An 11,685-nucleotide genomic window follows, 5' to 3' on the forward strand; every position below is an offset into this window, starting at 1 on the left:
TACTCTTAATGTCTGAAGGTAAGAACCAAGAATCCGCACCACACACCTCTGTCTCATCCTGCTCAGTGTTGCTGCACAGGAGCAAGCGCCTACAACTACTGTTAGCTACAGTGTTTTCCCTAAATTCTTATTTGTTTCTCTGATTTTATACATAAACACACAGAAATATGTATGTATATGTATAAGTGTATAGAAACATACATGTGTGCAAATGTGTGCATGTTTATAAAAATGGAGGTGCAGAGAAATTAAATATATATTTAATATATAGCAACATATAAATATATAAACATTGATATATTTAGTTTATATTGTACTGTATATTGTTTATATTGCAACAATACAATAAATATAAAAATATTAAAATTATGTAAAATGTAGATAAATATATTTACATATTTGTATTTACTGTATTTATTGTATTGTACTTTTTATGCACACACTATATATACACACACACACATACATACATATGTATATGTGTGTATGTATATGTGTATGTATGTATACATGCATACACACTCACAAACAGGGAAGCTCTAGTTGATTCAGGGTATGAGGCACAGAACTCCCTTTTCACCTTTCCATCCTCCCCTCACCAATCTCCAGGTCACCTTCATATATATGTGAGTGCTGTGCTCCCTGAGACAAGCTTAGCCCTACCCTAGGACTGTGGAATTTGAGCTCGGCACTCCAGTTTAGGCCTAATAGAGAAGAGGGAGACCTCCCCAGTATTGCTTCTTTATTTCTATGAGTGTGATTTAGATTCTCAATCCAGAGAATTGCTGATGATCTGGAGTTCTGGTTTTTGGGGAGTACGGATACAGTCATCACATCACCAGAATCAGCCTCTGCACAGTTGATGGGCTCTGCTTCTGTGCCAGCACTTGAGTGGCTATCAGGGAAGGAGGCTCTGACAGGACTTCTTATGATGATCCGTCCTGCATGATCAGGCTCATCTGGAAGTGCGTCCTCATTGTCTCCCTTCTGGCCAAGGTTAAGAAATGGGTGGAGGTTGTATACCGGCTCTGCTACTGCCATGGGTGGTCTTGAAATGCTTGTCTAATAGACTGTAAGCCCCTTTGCGTGAGGTACCTTGTTTCCCATGACCAAAAGCAGAACATGTGCTGGGTAGAAGTTGCTGACTGTTTCCAAAGTCCCAGGGCAAGTTCACAGCCACAGCCAGGGGTTAGTGGGTCAGACCACAGATGCTCACTTCAAGGCCTGCCCACCCAGATCTGTGCTGAAGAGTGTGAGGGTGGAATTCCCTTATGATCCCATCCCAGTCAGCACCTATGACCTCACATCATGAACCTACCCTTCCAATCCCTCTGCTCTAGCTGTACTGCTGTTCTTCTGTTTCATAATGATTCCCACTTTGGCTCTCTGCCCTTGCTCTTCTCCCTGCTGGCTGTGCTGTCATCCACACCACTCCCTGGTATCTCCCCAGCCTCCTCCCTCTGGCAACCCCAACCGATAGCAAGGTCCTTTGATCCATCAGATTGAAGCTCCACTATAAGGGCCTTCACTGACCACCTCCACTGTCACTCTATCGTGATACCCTCCTTTATTTATTTTATACCGCTTCTCCCTTCCTCAGATTATCCTTATTATTATTAATTCCTGGCTCCCACTACACGTACACTCTATTCACTAATATATTTATGCTACCTAGAACAGACCCTAAAATGCTGAATGAATGAATAATGACATGCTCTTCTTTGGCTGCAGATGGCAGACCTGCATGCGGTCCCAAGGGGCATGTATGATGGGCCCGTGTTTGACCTGACCACCACCCCCAAGGGGGGCACTCCTGCGAGCTCTGCTCGAGGCTCTCCTACTCGGCCGAACCCACCTGTGAGGAATCTTCATCAATCGGGATTTAGTCTGTCAGGTGAGTGGGACAGACTCATGAAAAGCTGAGAGAGTGGGGAAGGGGAAGATCAGTGCTCTGAGGCCAGAGGGTGTTTCTGAGAACTCAACCTGAATGCATTTTCTAGCCCAGTGCTGGTGTCAACTTGAGGGAGGTTGCTGGGGCAAGCGGGAAGAGGTTACTGAATCAACAAGGGGTCCTGGTAAGAAAGTAAGACAAGGCAGTCAGGCTGAAGACTAGGTTTAAATGGTGACTGATTCTTCCTAGAGAACAGCCCTGGTTGGGGGCAGGGCGTAGGGGGAGCTGATCCCTTCTATGAATTGATAGTGATTTTCTACATTAGCCTATGAGCGCTATGCAACATAGTGTGTTTTCTTTATTTGCCCAGATTAAAAGATAGCTTAGATTATTTTGGTGCTCAAATTGCAGTAGCATCTTCTAACCTAGGATTTTTATTATATTTTCCTTTTCATAGTAATTTGAATAATGCTAATTCTAGCTACCACTGACTGAACATCAACTATGTGTAGCCATGTGATTAGTCTTACCTATTCTTTAAGAACTCTCTGATATATATGGAAATATATATATATATATACACATATAAATAAAATAATCATACAGTTGCTCCATAACCAGTAGTCTTAAAATGAAGAAAAACAAATGTAGATTCACATTTCTATAATGAATAATTTAAATGTGAAGAAAGTAGATAACAAGAAAGGAAAGACATTTAAAGGTAAAATTACAGCATATGAGAAAAAGGTAAGGAATGGGAGAAACAGAAAAATGGGAGAAAGAGGTAAGGGAGACCTAGGGGAGGAAAGACAAAGGGAACGAGTTAGAAGTTTTGAGGTGACTTTGCCAGAGGTCACATTCTGCTAGTCATAAGAAAAGTTTTTCAAGGTTTTTGCCATTTTTTTGTTGTTCTCTGGCTACCTTAATTCTTAAGCTTTTAGAGGCTCCTCTCTGAATAGACCAAGCACACATTGGTATTTCTTTTTATGCTGTCATCACAGAGACCTGACCATCACCACTTTGCACTGTGAGACCTTGGGCAAGTGACCTAACCTTTCAGAACCTCAGTTATCTCCTCCGTAGAACAGATAAGAGTCCCTCTCGCAAACCAGGCTGGTGAGGATTAAAGGAGATGATTGGTTAAGCACCTCAAACGTTGCCTGCCAGAACGAGTGTCACATCCTTATCATTGTTCTTCTTCCCAGTATTGTTATCATGCTCTGGGTCAGTTGAAATCTAGATAAGAACTTGGCTTTTCTTACCCAGAGGGTAGTTTTCTGGGACAGATGAAAAGTCTAGAAGATCTGACAGACTGGAATGAAAGTTTCTTGGGAGATGAGACCAGCAAGGCACTAAATATCTTGCTCTCTTAAAATTAACCCAGTTTCTCTCTTGCCCACACCCCCCTACCCCCAACCCCTTTTTTTTCCCCTCTCCTGGGAATTTATTTCCAACTGCAGGCACCCAAGTGGATGAGGGGGTTCGCTCAGCCAGCAAGCGCATCGTGGCGCCCCCAGGCGGCCGTTCTAATATTACATCTCTTAGTTAAGCAAGCCTTTCCTTAAAGAGGGGGGCAGAAGCAAGAAGAGATTTTTTGAAGCCAAAATGGTACACCGATATTTAAGAAGGAAAGCGAATCCAAACGGTTGCGATCTAAAGAATCAATAAGCCTCAAGCCTTATGTTTCTCCAATGTTACGCTCGCTTGCCTAGCTTTACGAATATTGCTTTGTTTTCTGTTTATGCATAGCCTTGATTTGTTTGACCCCCCTCCCCCCATTTACATGCATGCAATCAGGCCACTAAGGTAAAAGAGTCTGCTCTATCATAGTGTTGAGAGCGTGTGTAGTGCTGCATCTTATGACAAGGGGACAGACAAGCTGGGACGTCAGGGAAGTGAACAAAAGGGACGCAGGTTACTTGGGGTGAGTGGGTGGTGGGAGCCCGGAGCAAGCTGGAGGGTGCAGAGGGGCTGGGGTAGGGCATGTAGGAGGGAGGTGGGTGGGAAGGTGAGCGGAAGGGGTGTTGTATATTGTGTTGATGACGTACGTTATTTCCATGGAAGATAGCCGCTTGTGGCAGCTGTCACATCACCATAGCCCCCTGGGGTTTGCGGAGAAGGCAGGCAGTCTTTGGGTTCTGTTCTTTGTCACATCCCCTACGAGTAAATTTTGTTTCTTTGAACATTTATTAAAACGCCAAAACCCAATCATTTCTTCCACCTGCTTGATTGTGCCAGTGTTTGCTCGGGCCTCTATCTCAGTGTTGCTTTCAAATCCTTCTCTTTCCTGGATTGGGAAGGCCAGGCAGGGACAGAACAAATGACAATTCTCTTCCTCTTGTCCTCCCTGCCTCTGGTGCTCTTAAAAGCCAGCAGCTGAGAACACAGCACAGGCCCCGAGGGTGAGGGTGCCCATATCTTAAAGATGCCTCCTAAACATGGCGAGCTCACCTCTCACTCTTCTGTCTTTGCAAACCGAAAAGAGTGTGATGCCTCTGGCATCGCAAGCTAGGATTTTAGCTCCGACGAGGCAGAATGAAGGACCTCTCTTACAGGCAGTTCGTGTTTGATTCTCTTGATCTCGTGAGATCCTGTCACATCCATGATAAACGGGAATTTTTTTTGAAAGTTTTTATTAGATGTTCCCTAACTTTTACTAGTAATAGGTAACTTCAGTTATGTGGGAGTCAAGCAGGGATTTGGGAAAGCCAAAGCCAGTCTTGAGCAGAGGGAGCACATTTTGTGGCCCCCGTTCCATCTTTCCATTCTAAACCATTTGTTTCCCCTTCCATTAGCAGAAACTCTGGGGGAACTTTGTGTCTCAGTCTTAGAATCTCCCCAAGTGAGTGGAAGTGACATGATGCAGCTTCCCCTTGGGGCACCTAAAAGAAATTAGTGTGGAGTGCTTGCATCTACCTTGTCTGTCAGAGTTGAATATCCTTTTCCCAATCATGCTGCTTCTGAAAATTCAGTTTTGGAGCAAGTCCTGTGAGCAAGGTAAGAATCTATAGAAACAAGATGCATATTTTCAGGAGAAACATATTCAACCTGGGATCAGACTTTCATGCTCTGGGGAATCCAGGTGGTAACACCTGTAACCCTGTGTACTAAGTACTTTGAAGAGAAGAGCAGGCCTCAGACACCTTTTAAGTGCTTAGGAGAAACCAATATCTCTGACTGCAGGTTTGAATAAGTTGAAGACCAGAGAAAAGTACACACTGGGCTACAAAGGAATTTGGAGATAGCCAAGGAAGAGGATTGCCCCTAACACGTTACCTTTTCTGTTCAAATCATGAAAAAAGACTATTTCCCCTTAGAATAGGGAATCTTGCTATTTTAAAGCTCTCGTGGTGCTTCCCTTTTAAGGGAAATATAGTAAAAGGGAACATGTAGCTCTTAATTTACAATTTAAAGATTTGGGGGTCTATCAGAGAACTCAGAATAACAGTTTTATGTGCGGAGAGTTTGCCAGATCTGAAGCATGTACCTCATTGGTTGGGCTGTACTTTGGGATAGGTTGCAGTACCAGCCACAACCACCAGAATAGAGGAAAAGACACACACAGAAACCCACTTCTGAGCTTCCACTTCTGCACCATCTGCTCTGCTGTACCCAGCCCCTGAGTCCGACTCATCCCTGCACAGCCTCTCTGGGCCATGAAGATAAGTCTTTCATGGCCAAATTGGTCAGCCGCACTGCCCTTGGGACTTCCAAAGTGAACTCTTCCACCAGAACCTTTGATTCTGCACAAGCTTTCCTTGATGTGGAAACAACCCCGGAATGCCCTCAAGAGGCAAAACATGAGCTAAGGAAGCCTCTCTTTCTTCACTTACCATTACTAACGCTCCAAGCATAGGCATCCCTGGGAATTGCGAGTATAACTCCCACTATTTTCGTGAGTACCGAGTAATATTGCTATTATTTGAGTTAAAATTTATATTCAGATTTGTTCTGTTTCATAAGACACATCAAATAGCCCTATAAAAAAGGTTTAGGAAAAGAAAACGATGGTGAGTCCTGGCTCTCTTTGAATTCATTGGCACCTCATGCAAGTGTAGGAAGGCACGCTGGATCTTCTATCTCATTCCCAAACCGTCCTTTGCCATCTCATCCTTTGGCCTGCCCGCCCCCAACCCCGAGGATGCCCCCACCATCCCTCTGACCTTTTCACATTGCCTCTGAACCAAGATGGCAATCCGTCCTGGTTCTCTCTGAGGGCCATGGGCTTGGGTGGTAAGGAGGGTGTTTGTGAAATTGTTAAATCAGTTACCCCTGGTAGAGATATTTCATTTACTTCTAAGTTTTCTAGAGATAGGATTATAGTCATCCTGAAAATGGGTTTCCTTCAAAATCCCTCAGCCTTGTTCTTCATGACTATACCCAGAGTGTCACGCTTCCACAAAGGGCTGTCGCCTGATCCTGGATTTTCAGTCATCGATGAGAAGCCCTTTCCAACAGGGTGGGCAATTTTCATCTTCATTGCCACAAGCTTCCCAGGCTTTCTCCCCTGGAAAACTCCAGCTTGAGTCCCAGATACACTCATGGGCTGCCCTGGGCAGCCAGCATTCATTGTAAGTTCCCTCTTTGAAAACTGGTGTGTGGGTGTTCAGTTCTGTGTCTGGTGGATATGGACAGACAGTAAATCTCCCGTGATCTGTGCTAGCTGTGAGGCAGCTCTGGAACGTGAAGAGCTGTTTGGTTTGAACCGTGAAGAAAACTGTGTTTTGAGTTTAGCTGAGATTAAAGAAAAAAAAATCATCAAGTGACTGTTAATGTAAACCTGGTTATTAAAATAACTATGAAATTACCAACACTGTTCTCCAGTCTTCTTCTTTGTGTGATGTGCCTTTTCATCTATAATATTAAAATTGCACAGTAAATCTGAAAGGGTTAGGAAGAGGGGAAGGCAGATCCGGTGTTAACAGAGTTATCTGGAGAAAACTTGGGGGCTTCTATTTTTGAGATTGAGTTGTTAGTTTTGGCCACCAAGCTTGATGGCCATTTTAAAACTTTGGAGAATGAGTAAGTTTTTTTTCTTCTGTGGATCATCAAATTTAGTATTATGTGCCATTTGGGATAAATCTAGCTGAGTTCAGAACATAGCCTTAAAGCTTTTTGTTTTGGGGTTTTGTTTCTTTGGTCATTCCCCTAAAGCCTTGCTATTTGATTGTTATGTAAGCATTTCTGCTTCTTTTTGATAGCCTAGACTTGGAGAAAAACTCAAACTACGCCCATACCAAAGTATATTCTTAGCGAATGGACTCCAAGGAGTCAAATGAGGGTTCGGAAGCATTATTTGCTGTGTCCACTCTTCTGAGAGCTTTCAGGTACGTATCAGCAACTTGAAAACCCTGAGAAATCCTATGATAAAGAGGTCTTTCAAACTTTGCCCAGTTCAGGGTTCTTGAACTTTTGCCTCCCGAACATCCCACATTACACCACACCCTTTCGAGGGAAACACTGCTGAGTCCACTTCCAATTTGTTGTGCAGATCATATTTTCATTGCAAAGGTTAAACTGGTTTCCCAGGGAGAGATTGGAAAGTGGAATTTTAAAGTCAGGTGCAACCGCATAGTTCAATCAGGCAGACTCCAGTGTAGCTGGATCCAAGTGCTAGACCCTGACAGTGCTAGGCCCTGTGTGCCTTCAGTAAGTGAAGGAAAGCTAAGCTTTTTTAAAATTTTTATTTTATTATTTTTTTTGAGACAAGTCTCCCTCTGTTGCCCAGGCTGGAGTGCAGTGGTGCCATCTTGGCTCACTACCACCTCCACTTCCTGGGTTCAAGCAATTCTCCTGCCTCAGCCTCCCGAGTAGCTGGGACTACAGGCACATGCCACCACACACCATTTTCAGTAGAGACAGGGTTTCACCATGTTGGCCAGGCTGGTCTTGAACTCTTGTCCTCAAGTTATCTGCCTGCCTCAGCCTCTCCAAGTGCTGGGATTACAGGTGTGAGCTGCCACGCCTGGCCAAGAAAGCTCTATTTATGTGGGACAAAGTTGGTTATCAACATCTCCAGGTTTTCCCTTCACCTGCTTAGTAACCTCCGAAGAGGGAGAGAGTCCTTCAGTAGTTCCAGCCGAAAAGACTGATTCAGTCTGGCTTGGGGCATGTGTTCACCATTTACCTAGTCACTGTGGCCAGAAGAGTACATGGGACTTATTTACAGTTGAAGTTCAAGTTTTGATGTTTAATAAGCTTTTGTTGATAGACCTGTTTTATGGCTCTAAGTCAGGATTGGTGAAACACCTCTCCCTGCTCATGACCAAGGCAGCAGCTGAGCTTTGTTTAGGATTTGAGTGGGTTTCAAGGGAATAGTCGGCACTTAAACTCAGGATGCAGGAATCTGAAAGGGATGAAGTGGTTTTCTTTTTAAATGGTGAAAGATACACTTTGACTTTCACATCTCTTCCTTCAAGGCTGGAAGTGTTCAGTGGCTGAGTCAGGTTGGCCAGGTGGGAAATGAGAATACTCCCTGTTAGTAGGACTAACAAGGGCCCTTTGGTTCCAAACAACTTTCTGGAATCAGCTCTTCTACCACCAACCTGTCACAAAAGAGACCCCAACCATGAGCAGGAGATGGGGAATAAAAAGGCCAAAGTAACCTGCGAAAATGAGATCACATGCTTAAGGCTGGTACTCCAGAATCTGAAGAGTTCTAGATCCTGCCCTTTGCTCAGATGGCTGCTGGACACACAACAGGACACTTAATGTGACCTGGACAACAGGGAACTTCTCATGCAGGACTTTGGAGGCCACAAAACTTAGAAGACCCTGCTATTTCAGGACAAGCCCAGGGAGCCAGCGGCTTGCTGGCTGCCCACCCACTGTGGGTCTAATAGGGGTGACAGTTTCCTCTGTTCTCTCCTGAGACAGGTAGCTTTTAGCTGCAAGAGTTCAGAGCTGCCCATTAATTTCTGTCCCAGATTATGGACCTTAGAACATTTACCTGCTGCTGGATGGAATGGGGCACGGATGTTGAGGGGTAGGAAGGCAGAGTGCTGAAGAAAGACATGCATAGGCTGCCCATGGACTGAGGGGCATAGTGAAAGGCAGAAACTGGAATTCTGGGCTATGTTCCCTGAGACATGAATATTGGAGGGGTCAGGATTTTTTAGTTTTTGCACATGTGGATCAGGTAAGATGTACTGCATTCCACATCTCTGTTGTAGAATATTATTTCTGGTAAGGGACATTCCTCACAACAGGAAATAGACATAAGAACAGGTTACTTTGGGCACCCCCAATGCTATCTCTTGGGAAAACAATTACACACACACACACACACACACAGACAGACACAGTTGTCAGAAGGGTCAGTGGCTCACTGTTTACAGAAGACATTTTAATACACATAGGCACATGTATATTGTATATGCTACAGCTCAACAGAAGCACTTGTTTTCCATTCGAGGGCTCCAGATCAGCTGCCTGTTCACAACAGCACAGATAAGTGAAGTTTGGAATTTTACTATCAGTGTTTAGTATCAGTCAGGCACACTGAATTTGTAATAAACAGTAATCACAGCAGGAAATAGGATTTGTGTAGACAATACAGGGACAACTAGGTACTGAAACAAACTTGCAATGCTTTTCATGCCTTTTCCTTCAGCTTTTGAAGAGCGAATGCCTTAGCGTTGCTACATCAGCCGCAAGCAGCAACACTGGTTCCCACCAGCTACATTAATACTCTTTCCCTGCTGATTCATCCATGCAATCTACAAAAGCTGTGATAATAGAACATCTAGTTGATTCTGGTTAAAACTTTACTAACAGAAGAAACCTAATCATCAATAAATTAGATTACCATACTTAATTTAGCAATGCTCTATGCTGGTCTATCTTCATTCCTAGCATGACCTCAGGCAAAACCAGGTCACCAGGGAAGTGGGTTAGCCATTAGCAGAGCACATTCTTCTGTGGAATTAGGACTGTGGCAGAAGTGGCAGGGTTTGACTGCCCCACCCATCTACTAGAGGTCACCCAGGCTGCACAGGAGATGGTCAGCTCTGTCACAGTGCAAGAGCCTTATAGCCGGGGAGCTCCTGGATTTCAGAATCTGCTCAGACTTTTCAGGTGCTCCATACAGGCAAGGGAAGCTGCCGGGAGAAAAAGATTCAGGCGTACCAGGAAAAAGGATTTAATAGTCATCTTGTTTTCTAAAATCACAGCTCTGAGCCTTGGTTATCACGACTCTAGAAGAGACGTGTTCCACCTAGTGGGATATTAACGTTTAGCCCAAGTTATTGAACAAAACCAAAGCATCCAATGTCAACAACTAGCAATAATCATAAGGATTTAGGAAAAGTTTTAAATTTTGGGAAAGGTTTTTGTTCTCAGGTTTAAAATGCACCATGCTGGGAGGTGCTTGGAATCAGTAGTTCTGCACTGATACCAGGGTTTTGCTTTTCAAACTTGAAACACAGTGTGTCGTTCACCTGCCTAGCACTAGAAATCCATCTCTGAGCCTGTGCTGTCTCATCTGCACATCCATGGTTCCTAAAAGCCCACAGAGGTGCTTCAGTCACAGAAACAGCTCACTGGAAATAAAACTAGGGATTCAGACTACAGAGACTGTATCAGGTTCCCATCAATTATAAATACATACGTGTGAAATGGCAGTATGGCTTAACTCTCATCACGATGGAGATCCTAATGCTTCCACTGCTCTTTGGTAAGCATAAGTACAGAAAAACTTCCCAAAGCGTCTCCTTGGGAAGGATGCAATCAAGGTCACAGCCAGGGGAGGAACCCAGTTACTTAGGGAGGTAAGTCCACAGCACATCAGGGCTTGAATCAAAAAAATGAATGATGGAAGTAAACAAGCAAGTGCTCCCTGACATTCTTGGGGTTACCAGACTGCAGCAGAATCTGGCCACTTTCTTATTCTTGCTCTTTCAAACACATCTCCTCTCTAAAATTGAGTCAGGGTAAGTGCTTCAAGTTTATAGTGTTTGGAGAAAAACAGAATAGCACAAACGATGTGGGAACTGTAGGGAAAAGGAATCAAACAACAAAAGAGCTGGCTATTAATTATGTGATCAAAATATGGTTGCTCTTAGAGAGGCTCCATTTCATTGCCCGAAGCTAGGGCCTGTTCGCTCAGTGAGGAGAAAATGGTGAATGCCAAGCTAAAGTTTAGCTTTGGCTTTCTACTCATTCTTGGTCACCCCAATGTAACTTCTTTATGGAAAAGCCTTGCATAAAAGGCAGCCATCTCTGTTTCTTTGACTTGTTTCCACTTGTCTGGCTTCCCAAATGGGCATCAGTCAGGTCTCCCCTGTTGCCAGCTTATTGCCATCTTGGTGAGACAGATGCTCTCCATAAGTAAGGATAGGTTTAGGTACAGTGAGTAGCCAAGAGGTGAAAACAATCCCCCACCAAACCTGTTCACTTCTTGAGCCTATCCAGCGGCATGTGGGTTGCCAAAAATAGTTCTTCTGCAAAGATCTGTGTGTCTGTACAGTGGAGTTTCATCATATGCACATCTCACTTAGGTGAATTAAACTTTGTGCTTGGGAAATCAATCAATAAAATATAAAGATTTTGGGAGGCAGAGGCGGGTGGATCACTTGAGATCAGGAGTTCGAGACCAGCCTGCCCAACATGGTGAAACCCTGTCTCTACTAAAAATACAAAAATTAGCTGGGTGTGGTGGCTTGCACTTGTAATCCCAGCTACTCAGAAGGCTGAGGCAGGAGAATCTCTGGAACTTGGGGGGCAAAGGCTGTGGTGAGCCAAGATTGTGCCACTTTACTCCAGCCTGGGTGATATAGCAAGATTGTCTCAAAAAA

At 44.1% G+C, this 11,685-nt stretch overlaps 1 protein-coding gene across 3 annotated transcripts in view; it reads left to right on the forward strand.

Annotated features, from left to right (window-relative positions):
- DPYSL3 (dihydropyrimidinase like 3) overlaps positions 1-6,702 on the forward strand; it is a 118,927-nt gene extending 112,225 nt beyond the window's left edge. For 2 of the 3 annotated variants that reach the window (XM_032250309.1, XM_032250310.1), the window contains exons 13-14: positions 1,732-1,894; positions 3,352-6,702. In XM_032250309.1, the coding sequence (XP_032106200.1) occupies positions 1,732-1,894; positions 3,352-3,440 (252 nt within the window). In that variant the 3' untranslated portion in view covers positions 3,441-6,702. The remainder of the gene's footprint in view (positions 1-1,731; positions 1,895-3,351) is intronic. The other variant, XM_032250311.1, reaches the window with a different exon arrangement.
- The last annotated feature ends 4,983 nt before the right edge of the window (positions 6,703-11,685 follow it).

The sequence above is a fragment of the Sapajus apella genome, unplaced genomic scaffold (assembly GCF_009761245.1).
Source record: "Sapajus apella isolate SASKATOON/1434 unplaced genomic scaffold, GSC_monkey_1.0 scaffold71, whole genome shotgun sequence".
NCBI classification, from domain to species: Eukaryota; Metazoa; Chordata; class Mammalia; order Primates; family Cebidae; genus Sapajus; species Sapajus apella.